General features: G+C 41.4%; 4 protein-coding genes across 5 annotated transcripts in view; 1 reads left to right on the top strand and 3 right to left on the bottom strand.

Moving 5' to 3' along the window:
* The window catches only part of wipf2a (WAS/WASL interacting protein family, member 2a), an 11636-nt gene extending 7137 nt beyond the window's left edge, over positions 1–4499 (bottom strand). Inside the window, exon 1 of the mRNA XM_008316188.3 lies at positions 4007–4499. The gene's annotated coding sequence lies outside the window, so the exon portion shown is untranslated. The remainder of the gene's footprint in view (positions 1–4006) is intronic.
* A 786-nt stretch (positions 4500–5285) lies between these two features.
* Positions 5286–6458, top strand: mrpl21 (mitochondrial ribosomal protein L21). The gene has a single exon (XM_017035194.2). The coding sequence runs from the start codon at positions 5416–5418 to the stop codon at positions 5998–6000; it is 585 nt and encodes a 194-aa protein (XP_016890683.1). The 5' UTR covers positions 5286–5415; the 3' UTR covers positions 6001–6458.
* Positions 6459–6668: 210 nt separating this feature from the next.
* Positions 6669–8866, bottom strand: c9h6orf120 (chromosome 9 C6orf120 homolog). Of its 2 annotated transcripts, none has more exons than XM_008316186.3 (2): positions 8714–8866; positions 6669–7651 (listed from the first exon to the last, which is right to left on the bottom strand). In XM_008316186.3, exon 2 carries the CDS (start codon positions 7601–7603, stop codon positions 7058–7060), a length of 546 nt encoding a protein of 181 aa, XP_008314408.1. In that variant the 5' UTR covers positions 7604–7651; positions 8714–8866; the 3' UTR covers positions 6669–7057. The 2 variants fall into 2 exon arrangements, with proteins under 2 accessions (XP_008314408.1, XP_008314409.1); XM_008316187.3 differs by having other exon boundaries at positions 8551–8820.
* A 1792-nt stretch (positions 8867–10658) lies between these two features.
* Positions 10659–23417, bottom strand: npepps (aminopeptidase puromycin sensitive). The gene is made up of 23 exons (XM_008316184.3): positions 23295–23417; positions 21450–21534; positions 21267–21344; positions 20902–21023; positions 19386–19493; positions 18409–18609; positions 18208–18304; positions 18080–18113; positions 17499–17613; positions 17250–17414; positions 17002–17106; positions 16843–16903; positions 16648–16757; positions 16295–16358; positions 16020–16159; positions 14648–14782; positions 13964–14183; positions 13726–13868; positions 13240–13296; positions 13052–13159; positions 12004–12159; positions 11844–11891; positions 10659–11239 (listed from the first exon to the last, which is right to left on the bottom strand). Exons 1-23 carry the CDS (start codon positions 23415–23417, stop codon positions 11093–11095), a joined length of 2622 nt encoding a protein of 873 aa, XP_008314406.1. The 3' UTR covers positions 10659–11092.
* Positions 23418–23746: the final 329 nt, after the last annotated feature.

Genomic DNA, 23746 nt, shown 5'->3' with positions numbered 1-23746 from the left:
GAAGCTGTTGCTGAAGCAGCTCCTCCTGGGATACGTGAATGAACTGTGGAATATAAGTCCACAGTGATGCACAGGCAGAAAGTGGCTCAGATTGTTTTAGATCTTTGATTCACACTTTTCTGGAAGCTCTGTTAACCTCTAAGGCCTACCACGTTTATTAAATTTCCAATTCTTGACGGAATGAAGTGATTGATAATGAGCGATGTGGTTGAAAGCTTCGACGCTTCGAAGACTTACAGCTGTCAAAGTCTACATGAGCAGAAGAGACCTTTGAACACACTGAGAAATTTCCCCCTCAGTAATTTCCCTGATTGCTTCTTATCGCTCACGACAAAACTATGAGCTGCACAGGTGACACATTTACACTGCACTTCCTACCTGTCCTACACTTTGAACTTCAGCTAACTGTGGGTCAGAAAGCATCAAAGTGGCAGAAAACAGCAGTTCTTTCCATTGCCATTTTAGCATTTGGAGCACTGGTTAGTTGGATGTTTCAGTGTGGCCTGTGCTCCTGCACATTTTTGGCGACACATTTCTGGACGGCTTCTGCTACTTTCTGTAGCCTGAGGGACTGAGACACTGCAAACGTCCTCATTTTACTTTTATGCCGTAATGTTTTTGACATTGTGTGCTTTCATTTGGTCGTCTCTTGACCGGTCAATTCTTTCCCTCCTCTGTTGCCCAAGAGCAGAGGTCAGAGATGCAGGTTTACCACATACTTATGTGAGTCCTTAATTTGTTAGTTAAATTATTTCCTGGTTTATTTTTGACATTAGGATTATTCAAAAAATAACGTGCTATTTACAGATCTACACCTTAACTTCTGCTATCCGGCTGTTTTCCCATCGTTTTCCTTAATGACAAAATAACAACAACTCAACCTGGTCAACTACATTTGAAACCTGCCACTGATACACAGGTACCTGAAACTTCTTGAAATGTGGCAGCGCTGCAGACAATGGCTTACCCGAGTTACTAGATCTCCCCAAACCAGTTAGCTGTCCCGGCCCATTGTTGGCTCGTGGAGGCAGTGCTGCCTGCTCACCCCACCCTCACTCTACAATGCTCCATTCCTCAGGCAGCTTCATTTAAAGTAGAGGGAAGGTTTTAGCTGAAGACAAGCAAAGGAATCTCACCGAGCCAGCTCCCCCGTTGGCAATGTAAAAAAGGAGGACACGGTGATGGAGGAAAAAGAGAGTGTGGGGCATATTGGACCAGGAGTTTTAAAGTCTTTCTTATGGGAGAGGAGGGTTTCAGTGACTTAATTCTTATGTTGCAATGTGAGCAACTGTCAAACTGTCAAACTGTCATCACACCTGTAACACAGACACTTCAGGGTTTGATCTTACTGACTGCATCTACTCAACACAGAAACCAACACGATTAAAATTGAATTATTCAATATTTACTCAAGGAAATCCAGGAGACAAGTTCACCAATCAACAAAATTATTTCTGACAGACATCAGGACTGGATCACAAGAAAGAGACAGAGCGTTTTCATGTGGTGATATAGTCAACACTGACTCAAGTCAATTCAGTGCTGACAAGTTTGGAGAAATTATTCCAGGTTTACCCTGCAGCCCTATCTGGATAGAACCTGGATAGAACCCGGTGACTGGCTGCTGCAACAATAACGTTGTGCCATTTCTACATTGCATGGGGAATACATACAGTTTAGTTAGTTTAGGTATTTATTACAGTAAGTTATTACAGTAAGTAAACCCTGAATGTATGACCGTAAGGAAAATCAAGTTTGATACATCTATGTCTTTCTGGTAAGAAGATAACGTTGACCAACAGAGCAGTGTCTTGTGCAGTAGAGGACCGACTGATGGACAGGGCATTGAAGCTGTACATTTACCAAATACTTTTTGTATTTACATTTTTAAAAATCGTATTATTTAATTTCAAACAGTGGGCTGAAAGTCAACTCTTAAACAGTTCTGCTGCACAGGAGGAAATACCAGACCCTGTGACGTGATTACAATCTGGACGATGTAAAACATCAATACGTTTTCCTCAGGTGACTTTCAGAAATGAGCCCTAATAAATAGGTTTTATCATTCAGGTCAATAAATTGATAATATATTTAAATGTACTGACGGAGGCTGGCTGTGATAAAAGCTATGGTGACTAAACTTTGACCCTGATAATCTGGCTAATCCTTTCCATTCATGATCAAAGTTCCTAAGTTGGTCATGATCTCTTAAGGCTTCTTAAAGCTGTTCAAACATTGAACATTGAACATTGATCTCTTAAGGCTTCTTAAAGCTGTTCACAAACAGTTTGTGAACATTAGTAAACAGTGGGGGGAAAAAAAATCCTCCTCATTAATGAAGTGATGCTGCAGTGAAAAACACGTAAGGAAGTTATATTCTCCTGTGTTTACGGGAAACATTGAACTAAAAGCCTGTGGCTGTTCTGGGTTCATGCTGTGAAAATGTTATAGAACATGTTGTCGCAACCGTTTCAAGCAGGACTAGGACCAAGTATTATTGTCTCCTCTCAAAAGAAATACCCCATATAATGTTATTGTTAAAACGTTAATTTTTAAGCACCAAACTTGCACTTTTTAAACTCAATCATTATCAATACTTTTAACACTTTTAAATGTATTGATAAATGTATATTATATCTGACACCATTTAAACTTTCTGAAAAGCAAAGATTAAATCCACACTGAACACAAAAACCTAATAAACAGCCATTTAAAATTATGGAATACCAAATGATTAGAAACAAATTGTCACTAAAGTATGGCAACTTGTCGCAGTACTTCATGGCTTTCTATTATCTATTATTACTTGTCTTCTCGTGTAGTCAAAACCATTGCAAGCACATGATCATTTTATTATTTATCTAAGTTAAATATTTGCTGCTTCCATGCCACATAATGGTTTGGGTTTTCTTGTGACATATTTAAGTAAAAAACAGGACAGCACATCTTCAAAACACAATCAGAATTGTCTGTGTTTTGTGGTTAACAGTAATTTTACTTTGTTAAAAAAACACTATGTTGGGTGTTTATGGGTGTTTGGGAGCTTCACTGTATTATGGTTATTTGTAAATATCTGAAAAAAACCCTTTGCACTTCATGGAAGGCAATTTCAACATTTTCTGTTTATATAAGATACAAAAAAGTACAACACTTTGGTCGCAAAGACAATGAATATGTTCATGAGAATGAGAAAGAAAATGTAAGATAGTGAACAACCATACAGTATGAAACACAATGTTTCATGGTGACTAAACTCAGACTGTTGCTACATCAATGCCTGGCTCAAGGTTGCCCCTCATTGGTCATTTTTTTACCATCATCACAAACCAACATATCAACGTATAAGTTAGACAACAGCTTCACACAATGTGCATAAATAATGGCCTTGGTTACATCTAGGGCTTCTTCCTTTTTTGCCCTGGCTATGATAGACAGAAATTAAATAATCTCTCATTGACCAAACATCAAACCCCAATGTGGCAAAATTGAATTTGTAAAGTTGGGCCATGCATGAAAAAAAAACTCTAGTCTGTAAAATGACCTAAAAGACCAGGGTTGATGCCAGAAGACCAATAAATCTGGGTCAGTTTCACTAAGGAAGACATGGCAGAGAGACTTAAATCTACTTTGAACAACTACAATCTAGTATTCAGCAAAGCTATTATTAATATAAGTAAACTTAGGACACTACCTAGGGCATTGTTGTTTTTATTTTGTGAAAATAACCTGATTTTAAAGTTAATACTAATGTGAGATACTTCGGAAATACTTAAAAATAAATGCAATTTACATATGACGTCTACAATTTGACTATCATCTAAGTTATTGCCTGGCAAATTTGGGGAGCAGAAAACAGACAAGATACGAAGCACAGTCAAACAGGATGGATCAGGCCTAGGCAGGTTGAGCAGCCGCTCCCAGGTAAATACCCATAGAAACAAACACACCTGGCGCAATCCTTGAGTGAAGTTTGGTTCATATTGGCCTGACATGCAACTCAACTCACCCTAACTCGAAGAACAGGAGGTCCGTGAGAGTCGTTCTCGTCCCCAAAAACAACATGAATGGAAAATACCGCTGTGGGAACCAGTGGTCGAAGCAATTTACCAAAAAATAGGAACGACAGAGAGTGAAGAAAAGCTGCTGCTGGCAGGTCGTGGTGATGTAACTTCACGCCACTAAAAGCGCTCACAGACAGGTTAGCTCGCTGCTGCCGTCGACGCTTCAGCAGCCAGCGGCGGCCGCACTGCAGCTACTTAGCCGTTAGCCTTTAGCTGTTTACTTGGCAGCTGTCACTGTCAGGACTCTCCAACTCACTCTAAGTGGTGTATCCGCGTGAACAGCGCTTATAAATGCTGCAGTAAAGAGGTTATCAAAAACACCTATCACAGTCTTTAGGAGCGAAGTCTAGAGTAAAAAAAATAGCCGCACTCCTGACCTGCGAGCAGAGCCATACTCCCTGCTGACACAGTTTTGTCGGCCTCTAATCGGAAACACGGAAACAGCCGAATGACACAAAATGGAGGCTGAGTAGCGCCGCATTCAGGTGCAGCAGGAAATTCCAATGATGGCATGCCGTGTCGCAATGTAGGCAATCGCTAAGTTCTAAATAGTCAATTAATTGATGGTGATTATGATGGGCTATTTGGAAAATACGTTTTGGTTAAAAGAATAACACACGAAGTTCTCTTAACTAAGGTTGAGGTTTTGCATTAATAATTAAGACAAAAAACATTGCAATAACTTAAATTTATCATTGACTAACAAGACATGAATAGTGCTACGTTTTTTTCTAGGGTGGCAACCATCAGCACGTATAATTGTAATTTCGTAATGACAAATAATTGGCATACATTAAATTCTGCAGGGTTACCTTAGCTTACCTTATCCTGGGAAGAGACTGGTTTTGGGAAGTGAAATATAAAAACATTTTTAGATTTAAAGACAAGGTATTGGAGAGCAGGTGTAGAGCGTGAGCCACATTGATATCGAAGGAATGTTCCGAGTCTGCAGTCTACAGACAAGCAATATTGTAATAAAAGTTAAACTCATCGTTTAAGGAATGCGTTCGTTTTTATTATTTTTATTATTTTATTACTAGCATAAGCCTAATTTGTGGTTCATTTAAGTTATAAACCGGATCCTGGTGGGTTGGCATCAACCCTTGTTTAGAAAGTTTGGGAAAGTGAGATAGAGCAAACGTAAGTTACAAAAATATTCTTTTGTCATTTTGAAGAGTGAGGAGCAAAATTATATTCAAACTTGATCATTTTGTAGGTGTTTTGGCGGTTTTTTCCCTTCATATCCTACAATAACACAATAACCACCAATAGATGGCAGAAAGGCGTAAAGAGTTGATGACGGCTGCCACTAAACTCAAAAGAAGAAGAAAGCTGCCTGGTACTTCCGCTAAAAATGGCGGCTCTCAGAGGACTGTGGAGGACGTGCAGTTTGCTGTCATCTCAGAGCCCACTCTTTCTCACTGCTGTCCGATCCCGGTGCTCTGTTAGCAGGCAGGTGCTTCCCCAGACCTCACTGTCCAGTCCGCCCTGGCCGCAGTTGAGGCCACTGCTCCCTGAGGAGCTCGAGGAGGAGAAGCGCCGACACGCTGCCGTCGTGAGCACCGTCAACCAGTTGATCCAGGGGCAGGATTTCGGACGACTATTTGCCGTGGTCTTCTTCGCCGGACATCAATGGAAGGTCACCGTTGAGGATCTGATCATCGTGGAGAACTACATCAACGCAGAATGTGGGGACCGGATCCGGTTGGAGAAGGTCCTTCTGGCCGGCGCAGATGACTTCACGTTGATCGGCAGGCCACTGTTGGGAAAAGAACTAGTCCGAGTGGAGGCCACGGTGCTGGAAAAGACCGAATCGTGTCCAAAAGTCGTGATGCGATTCTGGAGGAGAAAACGGTTTGAGCGTAAGAGGTTCGTCATCCAGCCACAGACGGTGCTGAGAATCAACAGCATCGAGCTGGCGCCCGCACTGGAAGGATAATGAACTCTGCGTTATTCCACACACAGACAATGGGGCATATTCGTAAGGACTTGTCATAAATATGTAAACACCGCGGGTTTCTTCAGTTCCGATCAATCGGATCATTGTAAAAATAAAAAGTGACTGAAGTATTGATTAAATTCTGTGCTATCAATCTCAACACATGTTCAGTGTTTTTGAAATGTGGTTAAATGAAGGTTATTGGTGTACTGGAGCCCAAGATGCTGTTATTTATTAAGTTATTTTACATCAGCAAAGCAAGAATCTACCATGAAAAAGACTAAAGAATAAATAATTTTAGCAAAAAAAGGCTGAAGCTAACTAGGAGAATCATTCCCCCAAACTTGGTCCTCAAGTCACTGGATAATTTGAACAGACTTCTCTGGTTTACTCTCCTGGTTTTCCAATTCAACCATTTGTCTGATGTTTACAGAGAAAATGGTAAACAATGTCAGCCTCCTCTTATCCCGATGAGACCTTTACACAAAAAATTTTATCCCGATGAGACCTTTACACAAAAAGTTGTGACCAGCAAAAAAAAAACCCTCCATTTGTAACATTTATCCACTGCGTATGCAAAATTTTAAGCTTCATTATTTGTGCCCATTTTAAAAACCTACTGTTGTAATAAACAATGTTTCTCTTCAATTCTGAAAACAGACAAGACTGAACAATGTGAAAAACCAGTTTTATTTTGACAACCAGACTATCATCAGTGGAGAGGAAACGGTTGAGCTCTCCCCTCTGCAGAGGAAGCATCTGAAGGCACTGTTGAACATTTCTGCTCAACTTTTAACTCCTCAGAAGACAGGAGGAGGTGTTTAAAACAGGAGCTTGTCCAACAGACAAATGTCACCAAACCAATCACTGATAATGTTGACGTTAACTGAGATTTCCATCCAGAACCAAAATACAGCAACTGACAGCAGAGAGATAGTTCTGGTTGTGACACCTTATATTGCTTATGTTTCAGATGTTTAGACCCACACAGCTCGTGTGGCTGCTGCACAGCTTTAAGACACATGGTTTTATCATTGAAATTAAACTTAAACACAAACTAGATTAAACTAAACAAACACTCCAGCACGAGCTCCACAATTCCAATCAGAATTTGCCCCAAGATGGATTCATCCTTCTCCTCCGCTGCCCGAGAAGAATACTTTTTCTCATGTTCTGTGTCCGACCCTCTATCAAATAGGTTCTGGGGAACAGCTTGATCGTAAAACACCCGCATCTCAAACTCACTCTCCAGATATGACGGGTGGCCATATATGCCGATGCCCACGGGCCTCACAAAGTCCACAGGCACCACCACCACATCCTGGCCGCAGGTGGTCGATTGCAGCTTGTAGGTGTCGAAACTTGGCTGCAGGGTTTTGTCCGACACGTAGAGGTCGGCGTCTCCCTTGAGGCTTTGCATCTGCAGAATGATTCTGCCATCGTGGTTGAGACGCAGGTAGCTGTAGTTTCCTGCTCCGATGTGACCCTGAACTACGTGGAGGAGAACCCACTCCTCGGGAACAATGTCGACCTCTGTGGGGCTCAGGAAGCTTCTGGCCTGGGACACCAGAAGAGTGATGATAACCAGGATACTGAGGATCATGATGAAGGCATCTGTCAGTCACTACCCACCTGGGTGAGACCAGACAGCCTGATGGAAAAAGACAAGTTACAGGTAAAAACTTCACAGGGTTGTCTATATATATATTTGAAGTACAAATATGTTTGAAACTCAAGTGGAATGTTTAAATTCAAGGTTGAAAGGGTATATTGTGACGCCGCCCTCTTCATTTCGTTACTCATTTTATGTCCTCTATTTTTGGGTATATTTCCTAGGTTACATTCTGCAAACCTTCTTTTCGTTTCTTTTATTTTTTAAATTTTCCAACACATTTAAAAGGATCATATATGTCATAGGTCGACATGTTGATTGTGACAAATGTCATTAATCGTGCACGTAAAACGAATTTAGGTAATGTTTGAAAAAATAACATTATTGAATCGGCAAAATAAGCAGAAAGGTTGCAGCAAGAGGTTCTTACGATAAAAAAAGTAAAACAACTCAAAATTGGAGGAACGTATAAACTAGTGTTTTGATTCAAATATTTATATAATATAATCAAGATATCATGTCCATAATCTATCTAAATAGAATCTAGCTATATTATTACACCTGAAACTGCCAAAATGGCTGCTGTGTTGAGCGACAAAATTGACAGCATCAGTTCCACAGGTGAATCTTGTCTTCGACTCCAACATACTCAGTCTGAACGGCGAAACTCTAAACTGCCTTCCGCGTCTGATAACCTGCGTGCATGTTAACCGCACGGTCCTTTAGGATTTACCTCGGTGAGATAAACTTACTTATTTAAAAATAGAACTTCGTCTGTTTTTAGCAACAGCTCAAACCAGAACTCTGTTTTCTAAGCGTCAAACGAATGCTAATACAACAGAAACAAGCGGCCATTAAACAAACAATTTAAACATATATATACATTCTCTACGACCTCTGACAAAATGTTGAGTTAAAAAAAATTTAAGTTTACTCACTGTTATTATGAGTGAAATCTTTAGCTAAGTGCTAACTAGCTCCTTAGCTAGCATTTGATATTCAAACGTCGCTACTAACTTAAGCTATTGTCGTCAAATCCACGTGAAACCGCACAATAAATGACCGAGTTTGTAAATAAGGAAGTGTGGATGAAAAGCTCGCCTTTTTCACAGTTTTTATTCTTTGAACGGCATCTTGATGTAATAGAAACCTCAGCAACCTGCCCCAAACTAGTTAAGCTGCATTTTCCTTCGCTGGTTTTATTTTTCGATTAAGTATCTACATGCAGCTCACTGATACGCCTGGTGGTCACAGCGAGTACCTACTCGTACCATATTCCAATGGCTTTTATTCTTTTAAAGCAATTTATTACGACAATTCGATACAATGATTGCATACAGTCTGAATGATGAAAATTATTTCGAAACACTCTGACATTGTTCATTTTGTTAATACATTTCTGAAATTAAAAGCGTTATTTATTCAGCCATCCACAGAGTTTAGTTGTAAGCAACTGGATTTCTTCTTGGAGCTTGAAAGAGCTTCTCTATTCAGCCTTTCTACACCAGGCCAAAAGTGTCTAATGGTGCAACAAACCAAATCTAAATGACTCCCACATGTAATCTAATTTTTATTGCAGTATTATAATTTTCTATCCATGTCTTCATAATGTTAAAATACATGAAGCATTTTCTTTTGTAATTGAAAGCGCAACACTAATTTCAACTTTTCTCAAATTTATTCTCTATTATCTTAAAATGTACAAGTAGAAACAAATCAACTTTGTCTTCGACATCAGACTCACTTAAGTTGGAACGTTTCAGATGATACTGTTTGCCTTTCAGGTTTAGTCCTCACTGAACCTCATCAGCTCCATGTTGACAGTGCTCATACAGTAATAAATGTCTCGCACTGACAGATTCTGCATCAGAGTTTATTACACCGGTCAAGTTTAAAATTCTTATCTTCAATTCAGAACACAGACATTCCACATAATGAACCAACATTAGAAAGAAAAAAAGTGACATGAAAAAGTCCACACAACAAACCCAGAGCCCAATCCTGCCTCCGTGTTTTTTTTTTTTCAGACTGGTGACAAAAATAACAAAACCAGAAAGTGGTGACTATTCATTTCTCTGCTCTATCTGATTGTAAATCCTGTGATGGTGTAAGATTGGAAACAAACATCTCCAGATACTGTCATTCACATTTCAGTCAAAAAAAAGGAAATGATGAATTATTTGTAGCTTTGTTTTTATACTTTCTTTGTACATTAATAAACAACAATTGTGGTTTTCAACATAGAAATGAATGAAGTAAAACATCCACTACAAACTTTAGCAGTAAAAGTTTGGACTATGATATGATGAAAAAACATGTCTGGATCAGCTACAGCAGATATAAGCCAGGATGGTAGAGAGAAGACAGATTAACCACTACCATCAACAGTCGACAGGACAACCAGCTGCACTGAGATGCTTTGTTATTTTTGTTTCCAGGAGTTACTCCAGATCGTCCAGATTAGGTCAACAATTATATATATATATATATATATATATATATATATATATTTATATATATATATACACACCACTGTTCTGATGTACTGTATTAAGGCATTGACTTGATTCGACTGACTGAGGCCGTTAAAGAAACCACAATTAAATATACTCCATTCAAATTATACTCACTCTTACATGATTGGAGGGGTGGGCGGGGTTTATTAATATTATTTATTCCCATCACTCTCAAAATAAAAGCTTGCATTATACAATTAACAATGTAGTACCATGCTAGTGCTGCTCGTCTCGCCCTAAAATGTTTATTAAGGATGCTGTTGGACACACACTGTACGTCGTCGTCGTTGTTTTAACCCCATTCTGCCCAGGTGAGATCTGCTCTCACCCAATCACAGCGTCTGGAAGAAGAGGTGGGTGAGTGTTGAGGGGAGTTAGAAGAGATAGAGAACCACGCAGAGAGACAAAAATAACAAGGTAAATAAAGCAGCAAACCTACACAGAGAGACAGATTGAATGAATTTAAGGTGAGGAAGAGGAAGATTCACAGTTTTCTCAGCTATGACGCAGACGTGGGTGAGGTGTGTGTGCATACAGGCCCGGGACATAAACTGTGAACACAGTGTGTCACTTTGCCAAGTGCCTTTTTAACGGCGCCACCCGTGGACAGAATGGGGATTAAAAGGAAAAAAAATAAAAATAAAGATGAATAGAAACTGGTGGAATTGAAATGGGAGTGTGTTTGTTGACATATAAAGAGTCTGTGTGTTTCCAACATTGTTAAATTCTTGGCTTTGTCTTCATTTTTTTTTTTGATACAGTCTTTACATATAGAAACGAAGGCGGCTGTGAAGCGCGCACTGCTGCTCTACCCTGCTTCGCACTGTAGTGTAGGGCCAAGGAAGGTGGGTAGGCTGTAGGAGCTGAGGCAGCTATGATCCTTGGAGGTCCTCTGCAGGAGGAGAGGGGCGGAGGCTGAAGGGAGAGAAGGCGGGGCAGGTAGCAGCGGCGGGAAGAGGCAGGCTCAGACAGGGGGAGCTTTGCGCCGCAGTAGATACTGTTGGATGTCGTCCGCGTCGCGCTTTAACCAAGCGGCGTTTAGGAGGATGTTCTCGCAGCACTGCTGCACCGTGCGCTCGGCCGACGGCGCCGGGTGACTCTCGAAGAAGCTCTGCAGGGACAGATGGGGAGACGGATGTTAGAATCAGAGCCGAGTCATGATCTGACTTTATCATCATCGAGTGACAGACTGAGTCCTGTTTAAAGACGGCCTTCAGGCTGCAGGCAAATGTGGCCCAAATCCAACTTTTATGCCCACATGTAAACCAACCTGATTTTTTTATGACAGTCTGAAGACACGAAACACAAATACAGATTGAGTCCAGTTTTATATGTGGTCCTAAATCTGTACATATCTGGGGTTCTTCACAGCTACCTCAGTCTGAACAGACATGACACACAAACCACACAAATGCCAATCTTGGGCATTTACTCAGTAAATGTATGTTGTTAACTTCCCAGACACTGGAGTTTGATGTCAGTCACATTTAAGTTCTAATTCAAACCACCATGCACAAAAAAAGCAAATGAAAATGTCTCTAATCTGAATCTAAATCTAATTTCTAATTGCAATTAGCAATAGGTCCAGCAGTGGTCATGGAATTTAAATGTTGGCAGGATCATGTTGCCCTCTAGTGGTTAGATTTTGAGTTATGGCAAACTACCATTCTTGTGTAAAATACTGTACAACAAGTCTAAACGTTTAAGCGTCTCACCTTCACTTCAGCTGCCATCTTGTCAATAGCAAACCCGTCGACTGTGAGCTGTGAATACAAAGAAAATATGTCAAAGGGCGAAAAAAAAAATCAAAACAGAAAACTGAGATTTTCATCTTGCAACCTGGCGGTCAACCCAACCCAACAAACATCGGTCTACCTTAACCAGCCGTGATATGAGGAAGCCGCCTTGGTAACGGCTGAAAAGTTGCTCCCAGTTTTCCTTGACAAACTTCCACGCAGCCTTCCGTCCTTGTTTACTGCTGCCAGCCACGCCCCCAATTACTGAGACCGTGTCCTGAGGACGAACCTCTTCCTGTTTGGGAGAGTGGGAGAATCACGGCAAAGAAAAATGAAATTGTGAAGAAGCTGTTTTAAGACAACATGATTTTTTTTTTTTCAAATGAGGCTGCAGCAGAGAACAGTCTTCACACGTCGTCCTTGTTTGTATCTCAACATCACAACATTTAAAAACACCTCATGGATTAGTCTCAGTTGAGAATTGGACCAACATGTGTTGTAATAATGTCAGTTTAATGTGTGTCATTTTTTCCACGGAAATGTTCCACATGTTTAATTCCGTTCAGACCCACATTTGCATATTTTTTGTGACATTTTTCCAAATCAATATCATAAATAACAACAGATCTAAAACAACTGGAAAAAACGTTTTTTTTTACTGAGGAATGTTGTTTTAAACCAATTAATTATCGCTCACTCTTACCTCGTGATTAATCAGATTATTATTATAGACTGACAGCCCTACAGTGTTGCGTTTCCTCTTTACATCCTAAAATAGATTATTTAACAGATAATCCGGACTAATTTAAATAAAATATAAACTGAACTTGTTGTGTGAAAACCCGTTTTCTTTTTCCCAAACAATGACTGAGCATCAACGCAGCTCTTAAAGGTTCCTAATAAACCCTGTTTCAACAGTAAATTCCAAACCTCAGTCTGTAACAGGTTTACAACCACAGCTGGGAGTAAAGAAGAATGAACGACTGATAAAAGTTTTTATCTCTCTTTTCAACCAACAAGTCTAAAATAGAACTTCACACTAAATGACCTTTGAGTTAGTCCAGCGCTGTCAACAACACTGCCTCCCCCTCCCTCTCCTCCCCCCTCACCTCCCCGACCCCACCCCACTACCTTGATCTACAACGTCAAATGTTTAAATGTGGAAGTAAAAGTGAAGTCATACGTACTGAGAGGGAAAAGCTGAGAACTTTCTGAATGAGGTCCGGTGCTGAGATGGCGCCGAGCACTCGCTCGATCCGATTCTTCTCCTCCTGCATGTCCGCCTGTTTGTGAAGCTGAGAGGAACAGAGGAAAAGAGTGAGGGTCTGAATGAGGATTCCTCAGCAGACGGATGAAGTTGTGAAGCCACTGTTACCTTCAGCATCGTCTCCAGAGTCACGCTGTCTCCGTGTTTCAACACAGTCAAATAAACCTGATAAAAAAAAAAGAAAACACAGCGACGCTGAGTCAGACACACACCTCTTCACACTGATCTTGACTAACAAAAAGTTACAACCACAGGGACAAGACAAGAAGAACTGACGCCATGAATACATCAGACATTTGGAATATAAATCTCAGGGTTTAAACTGCAAACCTCCCCTCTAACTTCAAAATGTTAATTTTTTTTTTTAATTCAGGATTGTATAAAGCAACTAGTCTTTGAAAGGGACCTCAAGCTCACAGATGATTTACTTTAAGAAGGTTTTTTTTTTCAGTTTAAAGTCTCAAAACTCAGAAACTGGACCTCAAGCTCACAGATGATTTACTTAAAGAAGGTTTTTTTTTCAGTTTCGGGACAGTTAAAATTCTCAAAACTCAGAAACGTTAACTATTTTTAAGTTTAACAAAGGTTGACTACCGGGCTCCTGAGGTCTGCAGGCAGGGTCTGTTTTCCCTCAACGTGGTCCTTGAACCTCCGCCTGGCCTCCTCCAGCGTGGGTTTGTGTCCTGCCTTCCCCAGTTTTCCGAGGACCAGACTTCTCAACAGAACGTCCAGGTGACCTGCAGGACGGGAATAGGACAGCACACTCCAGTTATTCCACTTTTAATCTTTTCAACCTTGGCGTTCATTTTTTGGGGGAGCTTGTTTTTCTCACCTTCTCCTGGTTTGTTGTCCCAGCCGAGCTTCAGACCGATGGGGGTGAAGAGGTCTCGGATGAATTCCTGGATCTCCTCGTGGAAGTCCGTGTGGGACAGGAGCGAGGACAACACTCCCAGGTTGCAGCTGAGGTCACTCCACACTGTGTAGTTTGGTTCATTGACAAAGGCCTCCATCAGCTTCAGAACCTCCACGGTGCTGATCATCCCTGCACGAGACTGGGAGAAAAGACATCCGTCGTCACTCGGTTACATCCATGATGTGAAGCGCGTTTGTTGAGAATGTCATTTGATCACTGTTGAGAACCATTTGTTGGTTCTTTCACTCTGTCCTTTCTTGTGTTTATAGTTATTCCTCTTTATTCTCTCACCTTTGCTGCTGCTGCTCATTTCTTGTCCTTGAGAGCCGCACACAATCAGTCCTTCCTTATCTCACTGACATAACTAACCCAACATGTGCGTAAACTAATGCGCCGGACATAACTAACCCAACATGTGCGTAAATTAATGCCTATCGTAAATGAACGACAACTAGGAGAAACGTACTTGTGTTTTCCATTTAATATTAATCATTAATAGACATGTGATTATTAACCAGCCCCATCATTAACTGTTTCTCAATAGTACGGGTGACTAGTACTGACAAGCACTTGGTTTTGTGTGTGTGTGTGTTCGTGACTCACCAGGGAGAAGAGGTCATTCTGCAGGCCCAGTCGGTCCACGGGCTGCAGCGTGAGGTCTCTGATGCCGGGCATCAAACTCTCCAGCATGGATGAACTGTACTGAATGCGGTAGAAGCCCACAGTGCCGGGGTTGATCTGTGAACAGCAGAGACACAAGTCACGTGACGCTGCGTTTGTGACGGACAGCTTCATCAACGGTGGCTGTTTATTCTGACTGGAATGAAAACTCGTGACAACAGGCCCCATTAAATATCAAAAAAAAATTTTTTTTTTGACTAAATGAACAGGCCCCATTAAATATCAAAAAAAAAAAAAATTTTTTGACTAAGTGTGCAGTTGTTTAATTCTCCATTAGTGTTATTAATTTACATGTCAGAAACGACAGCGTTAGTGTTTGGATGTGCAGTTTTCACAAGTGGAGCGCAGCACAACAGAACCACAGCAGCTCTGGTTCTGCTGTACGTCATCACCTTTGACCTGCTGCTCAGATTGGATTATTTTTTAAATATGAATGGTGACTATTGTGTGAATGGTGACTATTGTATTTTTTTTTTTCGTGACTCATGCCATCCTTGCCCATAAACAGCTGCTCTTTACATCCATAGTTAAAAACCTGAGAGCGTTTGGAATCTTCACCTCTTAAAGAAGGGAGCACAAGTGTTAACTGAGGGGCGATATTTATAGATTTTTATCAGCTGTGGAGCAATAAAATATATATATAAAAAAAAAAAAATCACAATCCATTATCACTACCCTTGTTTTTTCACCATGACACCTGAGGTGTGGATTTTATTCAAGCGCAAGAATATCTGGCAGCTCTGTTAATTTACGAGTTTTTCCCATGACACTTCAAACAAGTTTGTTCAAGAAACAGAGAGAAATAATGAAGAGGCAGAAGACGGTTTGTAAAGTTAAAGAAGGAATTAAAAGAAAAGAGATTGACGTCGTTTGGCCATGGTTTCATTTTTGTTTTCAAAATTTAAATTTAATTGCATTAAAAACGTTTATTTTTCTATTTAAAAAATATCAGATTGTACTGTAGTACAACGCTTATACTGAACGTTTTTTCCCCCGCCTCCTGAAAAGTGTCCTGTTCGTGCAGGTGAAAATATTTTTATTCCTAACGCTTTAATGATTATGAAAAGTAATAAATCAGGAAGCAGTGTTTTAATCCCGATGTCAATTCAATCTTAATGGATCAGCGCCATTTTGACTCATTTTTGGCAGATCATCGGTTCACCACAATACCCTAGCTCCTTCGTTAAACGTTTAATAATTTTGTGTGTGTGTGTGTGACCTGTTTATCATGAGACATAAAGATCCACAGGTTCAAACAGGTTCAGGTGAACGCCGTCTTCAGCTGCTGCCTCACCTTGATCCACTGATCTGCAGAGACGTCGTTCACAGTGACGGTCATCTCCGGTCTATCCAGCAGAACCTTCATTTTGGAGCAGGCAGGGTCCTCACTGGTGCAAATGCTGATCGGTACCATCCAGCTGGGACATTCCTCACCTGTCCCACAGACCAGGCACAGATAGAAGAGAGAAGCACTTCAGCAAACCACGAGGCGACGTTCACTTATATAAAAAGCTCAAAGCCCTTTGCTTGTTTGCTGCTGTTGGACGTCCTGAGATAGAACAGACTCACCACTGTGTGGTCCACTGGCACAGAACTTCTTCTGAGATAATTTAAGTATGCGGTCGTCACCTTGCTGTAAATAACACCGGGGTTAGTGTGTGTAAGATGCTGAATTACAGCAGAGCAAAATAAACACATAAATGTTGACAACTCGTGTTGTTAACACAAACATTACACAACACCGTGGGTCAGACCTTGGCTTTTCAAAAGCCACAAAATTATAAACATCAACACCGGTCCATCTCAGTGTTTTCCTCTTGTGAGTTGCTTTGGGTAACAATTAATAAATGTAAGTGTCTGTAGACTGTGTATAAAAAAAAAACACAAAATGGTGGAACACAGCTTGGATGATCTGGGCTCACCTGCTCCTCCTCCACTTCAATGATGGGAAAACCCATCTGCTTGGTCCATGAGCTCATCACTGCAGCGATGGGCTTCCCACTGGCCTGTTCCAGACAGTCCCACAAGTCCTCTGTAGGGGGCATCCGGAAGTCAGAGGAAATACACAAACACAACCGCTTCATCAGCGGGTAACGCCACTGCCTGCGTGCTCCTACCTGTCGATGCATTTTTATGTTGGAACTTCAGTAGATACATGTTCATTCCTTTCCTGAAGTCCTACAAAAGCAGAAGAAACACGCAAAAGGTTTATGGACAAGGTTCTAGAAAAAGGGAAAAAAAACAAAACATCAGACGGCGGGTGTGAGACGACCGACCTCATCTCCTATGTAGTTGTGCAACATGCGGATCACAGAAGCTCCTTTGCTGTAGGAGATGGCGTCAAAGATCTCGTCCACCTCTGATGGGTGGCCCACGTTTACCTGGAGAACAAAATGAAAACATCCACAAAATTAAATTGAATGAAATCAAATGAATGTATTTTATCTATCATATCAACTAACGCAGACACATTTACAGGCAGCAGCTTCCTGTAATACGTATGAAAATCCTTTGGCGCAGTCACCTCTATGGGATGGCTGCTGTCCAGTGCGTCCAGGTCCAGAGCGCGGGTGTAATCGGCAGAGACAAACTGAGTCCAGATGTCGTACTCCGGGAAACAGTGATCCACACACAGGTACTCGATCCAGGACGCGAACCCTTCGTTGAGCCACAGGTGGGTCCACCATTCCTTTGAACGTGCACACGAGTTTTAAATATGTTTTTTTTTATCAACCTGGTTTATTTTGTAATGAACGGATCGTTGGCTGATTACCATGGTGACCAAGTTGCCAAACCACTGGTGAGCCAGCTCGTGTCCGACGACCAGCGCCACCCACTGCTTGGATGATGAGCAGGAGTTTTTGGGGTCGATGAGAAGCGCCGTCTCCCTGGAAGGAAAAACAAAGAGAAAGAAATGTATTTTTGAAGTGTCATCATGTTTCCCTCCGTCACACTTCCAGAGGTCATTAAGTGAAACCAGGGAGCATCTGGTCGAGGGCGGAAGACAAACTCAGCCTGCTGCCGCTGGTGATCACCTGACAGGTGGCAGTGTGTCTGACTTAGCGACCAGCTATTAAATAGACATTAGTAACTGAGGTCTGGAATCCTGTTAAATGACTGAGTTTTTCTCAGTTTTTCACAGGCAAAGTACGGACATTAGTTTAATCAATACTGGTAACGGAACAGATCGACTGGGGCTGTTTTATTGGATGTTGGTATCCCTGCCCAGTAATGATGCATTCTGAAAATATGTTTATGACAACAATAAAAACATAAAAAAATAAATGAAGCACAGATGGTCAGAAATAATGAAACCAAAGAGAAGATCAATTTAATGGTTTAAAAAAACATTACCTGTAGGTAACGAGACCCCAGTTTTCCATGGCACCTGTCGGAAAAAGAAGAATTAATGAGTTTTAATTTGTCTTACAAATATATCATATTTCAATCAGTGACTGAAAGGTCTGTTCAGTTCAACTCACCAGCAGCAAAATCAGCGATAGCAATGAGATCAATCTTGGGCAACGGATAAGGAACATTGAAGTAATCTTTGTAGAAAGGTAACGTCTTGGTTGCAACCTGTAAAAGAAGTCTTATTATTATTTCTATTTTATTAGTAGTATCACACTGGACATACATGAACATACATTACTGTCAGACGTAACCTTTGGCGGCGAACTCACCTCCAGTGCAAACTTCCCTTGTTCTGCCTTCCCCACTGGTGTGTAGACCCGTACGGTTATACCGTCTGATGATTGGCCCTCCACAAAATCATATTCACCAATGACAAAAGCAACTAGGTAGGTGGACATGATGGGCGTGGTGGCAAACTTCACTTCCACCAGGTTGGGGTCTTCGGGATATGGATTTCGAGAAATGACATTCTGCGGAGGAAAAAAATATACATTCCTGTGAACGGACGTAAACGTAGACAATGACACCGTGAAGCCAACGCTGTGACGTTCACACAATCAATGCATTCACTTCTCACAAATGCGACATCTGACCGAGAAGGTCACCGACTGACGACAGGACTTGTGGCGGTAAATCCGAGTGAAGACGGTCTGTTGTTGTGGGTGAAACAACACACAGACTGATTGTCGTGCGAGCCGCGCGTAACATCTATATCAACGACTGCACGTTCCCATAGTTACCACATTACCAGAACACTGTACAGCTGGCCCTCGAACACAACTGCTGCTCCGGGTAAATGCTGCGCTCTCTGGACTCTAAAAAGGTCACAGCGTGCATTCCTGATGAGGAAATGGTTATCAGCAGTTACTCTGGTCCATCATCAGCCCAGGAAAAAGCCATTAGTCATGATGGTCTGCCACTGGATTATTGCGATGGGTTTCTAATGGACCTACTTGTTTATAATCCTGGGTTAATTGTTTTACATAAGCACAATTGTGTTGAAAAGGTCAGGATTTAGGAAGATGGCTAAAACTTTATACCACACAATGGACTCTTTTTTCTGGGGGCGGGGGGAGCTAGGTTTATTTTTTATTTTCCTGTGTCATGAACCATCAGACTGGTATTTATCTTCATCATCACCACCTCACATCTGAGCTGTGTTAGCCCCGGGGCAGAACAATTAAAAAACAGAACCAACCAGATGGTGTTGTTTTCTGATATGATTCACCTTCTCAGAAAAACTCACCATATTAGACAGAGCCACTCTGTCCTTGGGAACAATTAGAGTGATGTCAAAGGTGGCTTTGATCGCAGGCTCGTCCCAGCAGGGGAAGGCTCTGCGAGCATCCGTGGCCTGGAGAAGTGAAGAGAAGAGAGAGGAGTTGACAGGTGAGTGAGTGAAACAGGGAGAGAGAATAAACACACAAAGTTAGTCTGATGTGTTCAACCCAGACTCCTTCATAAAATACCTTTTTTTTCGAAACTAGAACAACAAGTTACATTACATTAGATAGAGTTAATGTTGAAATTCAAAATGTTCAGTGTTATTTGTATAGCCTAAATTTACAAAACACATTTGTCTCAATGAACTTTACAGTTTTGAATTGGAATTAAAATTATCTTCCTAAAGACCCCAGAAAACGGGAAAATGGTGGCTTTACTAATCCCGCTGACCACTCAAAGTGCTTTACACTGCAGGTTTTGTCATCTACCCAATGTCAACCAGGATGCCTGGAACTGAACCCACAACCCTCCAGGTGTAGGATAGCCAAGTTCCAGTGCCCCCCTGCCCCCCAAAGACATGCTGCCTTTGAATAATGTCAAATGTAAACTATGAAAACTGTTCAAACACCCCAGACAGTTTAAACCACCGACATTATTTACTGCTAATTTTACACATTCTGCACTTAATATAAATATCAAGCTGGTTTAACACTGCAAAGTCTGTGAAGACCGCTCAGGAACCAGCAAAGACAACAACAACAGCAGCAGCAGCAGCAGCAGCAGCAGCAAAGTCCAGTGACCACACAGACAGCTGGCTGAAAAAAAGCAATTCTATTTTTACCATGACCCACTCTTCACATTTCACATTTATTCCACATATTTTTTTGCTTTTCTTCTGTGGTTGCGTGTCAGGGATAATCAAACAGAAACCAACACCTGTGTCAACTTTGCATGTTTTCGTGGCAGGTCCTCGGACAGTCTGTCACCTCACCACCGTGACCTGAACTGTGTGTAAACCCAAAGAGTGAAGTCTCTAACGCTGGTACATCTGCTGTGCTCTCTTTGTCTCTCAGTGGTTCATTCTGATCTTCATACAGGTGCATGATTTTGACTACGATGAGATATAATAAAAAAGCAGACTTTGCTGGTGGTCAATTCTTCAAAAATGAGAGTGGGACAGCTCGATCTTGTGTTTGAAGGATCACAAGTGGGACAGCTCGATCTTGTGTTTGAACCACCCATAATTATCTTATCAAAATGCACCAGGTTTCCCTGCAGGAAAACACAAAACAAAAACACAAACGAGCCTTGTCTTCCTCATCAGTTTTTCTGTCGAGGGTCCAACATTTACAGACAAAAGACATTTGTCCTTTTATTCTTCTAAGTAGGACGTCGAGCAGGGTTCGGTCTGGGGTCAACTTAGTCCCACCGATCCAATCGGTTCCCGAATTCCAAAAATCCTCATATCACTTTCTCCTTGCAATAACGACTCTAACGGTAGAGATGGAAATATGTTCGTGCCGGAGCCATGAACCCACCTCAAACTGTGTGACGGCAGCATAACGGATGTCTCCAGCAGATGTCGTGTATTTACTTCTGTAGAATCCTTTCATTTTGTCGTTTAGCTCCCCGACAAAGTCCACCTTCAACGTACCGGAGCCTGAGGAGACGGGAACAAAGATGAATTGTGTCCTCGCAGGGGTTTTTTTTGTGTGTGTGAGGAGAACATCATCGATAGCTTTTTGTTCTCCGCATACTGTTTGTAACTAATTGTTAACGGTAAAGGTTTGGTGTAGAAAAAAAAGTTAAATAACTCATAAATGTACAACAGCCCTCGACTACAACCCCAGCACATCATGACTGTGTGTCCATCCTCAGAGTGAGGGTTCCATTCCCTTCTTACCATTCTGTAAAGATTTAGGAAAGCACAGAGTGACTTTTTCATCCTCGTTCTGATAATTGAACCCCGTAGCATTGATCCCTACAAGAGAAAGAGTATATATAAACAGTCAAGTTTGTAAAATTTTACGTCGGAAAATGTTAAGTTTATTTAAAAAAAAATAAAAACACAAAGTGTTGCCCTTACCTTCTCCTCCCTCAGGTAAAAAGGAAGCCTTGATGATGTCCATGTCAGCGCAATTCATCACAATCTGGTTTGTGGCTTGTGTAACCTGCAAACGTTGACACCATTAGACTCAGATAATCTCTTCAAGGCAACATTTAAAAAACCCTTCATTTCAGAGAAAGAATGATTCTGTCACATCCACTGTTTCCATTCAATTCTCACACTAAAGAAGTCAATATTCAACTCGTGACAACAGAAGACTGTATTTAGAAATGTCAGACAACAACTCGTGAGCTCAAGACTAACTTTTTCCTCTTTCTAGTGCAACTGCACAATTTAGTATCACACTACAATCACCATGCAATGCAGCAGTCGAGATAATCTTTTAATCTGCAAGACTCACATTTAACTAATTGTTCGATTGATTGTTAATATTTTTTTTGTGGGTATGGCTGACAAGTTATGCTGTTGCTCTGTAGTGTTTAGAACTGTCAGTGTTTCCTCACACACCTCCAGGCAGCTCTCTTTACTGTACCATTATGGCTCCTAAATGTCAGCTGATTTATGGCACGCACTAGTTGCAATTCCGCTGAAGTGATAGTGCACGGTTATAGAATAGAATAGTCTTTACTGTGAATACAGCATGTTGTTTAGGCAACTAAGAAAGTGCAATGTTCCATATTTAGCTTCATCAAGAGGAAATGGGATGAAAAGAGTCTGACATTCAAATGACTCTTCAGTCTGTCTCTGATAGCGTTACACCACAGCTCAGGCTACAGTGCACCCAACCAAAGAGAAACCCGTTTCAATGAGTTTAGAGTTTCAGAGGTGAATACACGATACATGAATGTATCTGTTCATCTGATGGGTACAATGCTGAAACGTAAAAAAAATAAAATAAAAAAAATAAAGCAGCCTCTTACTTTACATTAAAGGTTATGCCTTGAATGCCTCATTCTAACTGTACTTGGCCTTTAATTTAAATAATTTATTAAATTCTCTCCCCCTCTCTAGCCAAAAAAAATAACAAAAGCAACCTGATCCGCACAGCCCTAAAGTTACATGAGTGTTTTCTGCGGATGTTTAAAGAAGAGTTTATCGTTAACTTAGACTCTGCAGATACTGAGCCATCATGCAAATGAACCCAGGACTGTTAAAGGACACCTTTAAAACGTACTAATAAACCAGACTTCATGTTTAAGTGTTGTTTACATTAACATATTCAATGGTTTCAATTTTAAGTCCCAAACATTATTGATTATTACTGTTATTTTTGTCGTTAGGTGGGTTGCACGGTGTTTCTAATAAACTGACAGCTGAGTATAAGCCCAGGCTGAAATGAATGACGGTGGGAGGGAGCGACATGGTGTTGCCATGATTTTGCAAACATTAGCGAGCTCTTGCTAGCGGCTAACTAAGGACTTTAGTGTTAAAAATATCCGCTACCTGATGGTATTTAGTGATAGTAGGGTTATGTTTCAGAATGTCTTGCTTCATTTAAAAAACATTAACGCGCAAAGCCACGCTTCGCTCACAGGCTAACGTCAATAATACAGGTACAGTCCTGTGGGGCTAAGCTAGCAGGAGACGGGCTTCTTTGCAGTTTGTCTACGGGGCTGTGGAGCGACCTGACAGCGCTTAGCACCAGGTTAACACACGCTAACAACCACTCGTTCCCCGTCCACTGCCTTTTCGTTTGGCTGGTTGTAGTTTATTAGAGACCCCAGTTTGGTTAGCAGCCACCCGCTAACCACAGCTACGTCCGTATCAGACACTCCGGTTTTAAAAAAAATAGCAGAATCAGCCGTTGATGTAAGCTGCTCCTCTTACATAAGCGGACTCATGAACATCAACTGCACACCGTACCTCCACCAGCGCCTCCAGCCTGCCCTCGAAGGTGAAGTCGATTAGGTCGGGCTTCAGCCATAGTTCGTAGTTGACGGGATAAACGTCAGTCGGTAGCCGCACGAAGGGCCTCCTCTCGGGCATGGTTCCTGTGTTTGTGTCCGGTTGCACTCACGAGCGCGGTTCTGTTATGTCCGAGTGACAGTTTGTATTGTGGTAGCGGGGTTTAATCAGTGAGCAATGCGGGCCTCGGCTGCGTTGAAGGCGGACAGCAGGTGGTGTGATTCCTCCGTCTCTATGCGTGTGTATATGTATATGTGTGTGTGTTCAAAGCAGAGCGAATACGGCGACTCCTCTCTCAACCCGCGCACACGTACACGGACAACTCAAACAACTCCGTTCAACGTCCCCGCGCGTGCGCAAAAACCAACGCAACACAGATGCAAATATTGATGTTAAAACGTAATTTTAAT

This window comes from Cynoglossus semilaevis, chromosome 9 (assembly GCF_000523025.1).
Source record: "Cynoglossus semilaevis isolate Cse_v1.0 chromosome 9, Cse_v1.0, whole genome shotgun sequence".
In the NCBI taxonomy this organism is placed as follows: Eukaryota; Metazoa; Chordata; class Actinopteri; order Pleuronectiformes; family Cynoglossidae; genus Cynoglossus; species Cynoglossus semilaevis.
The sequence above is the reverse complement of the archived record's forward strand: the minus strand, read 5'-3'. Positions and strand labels throughout refer to the sequence as shown.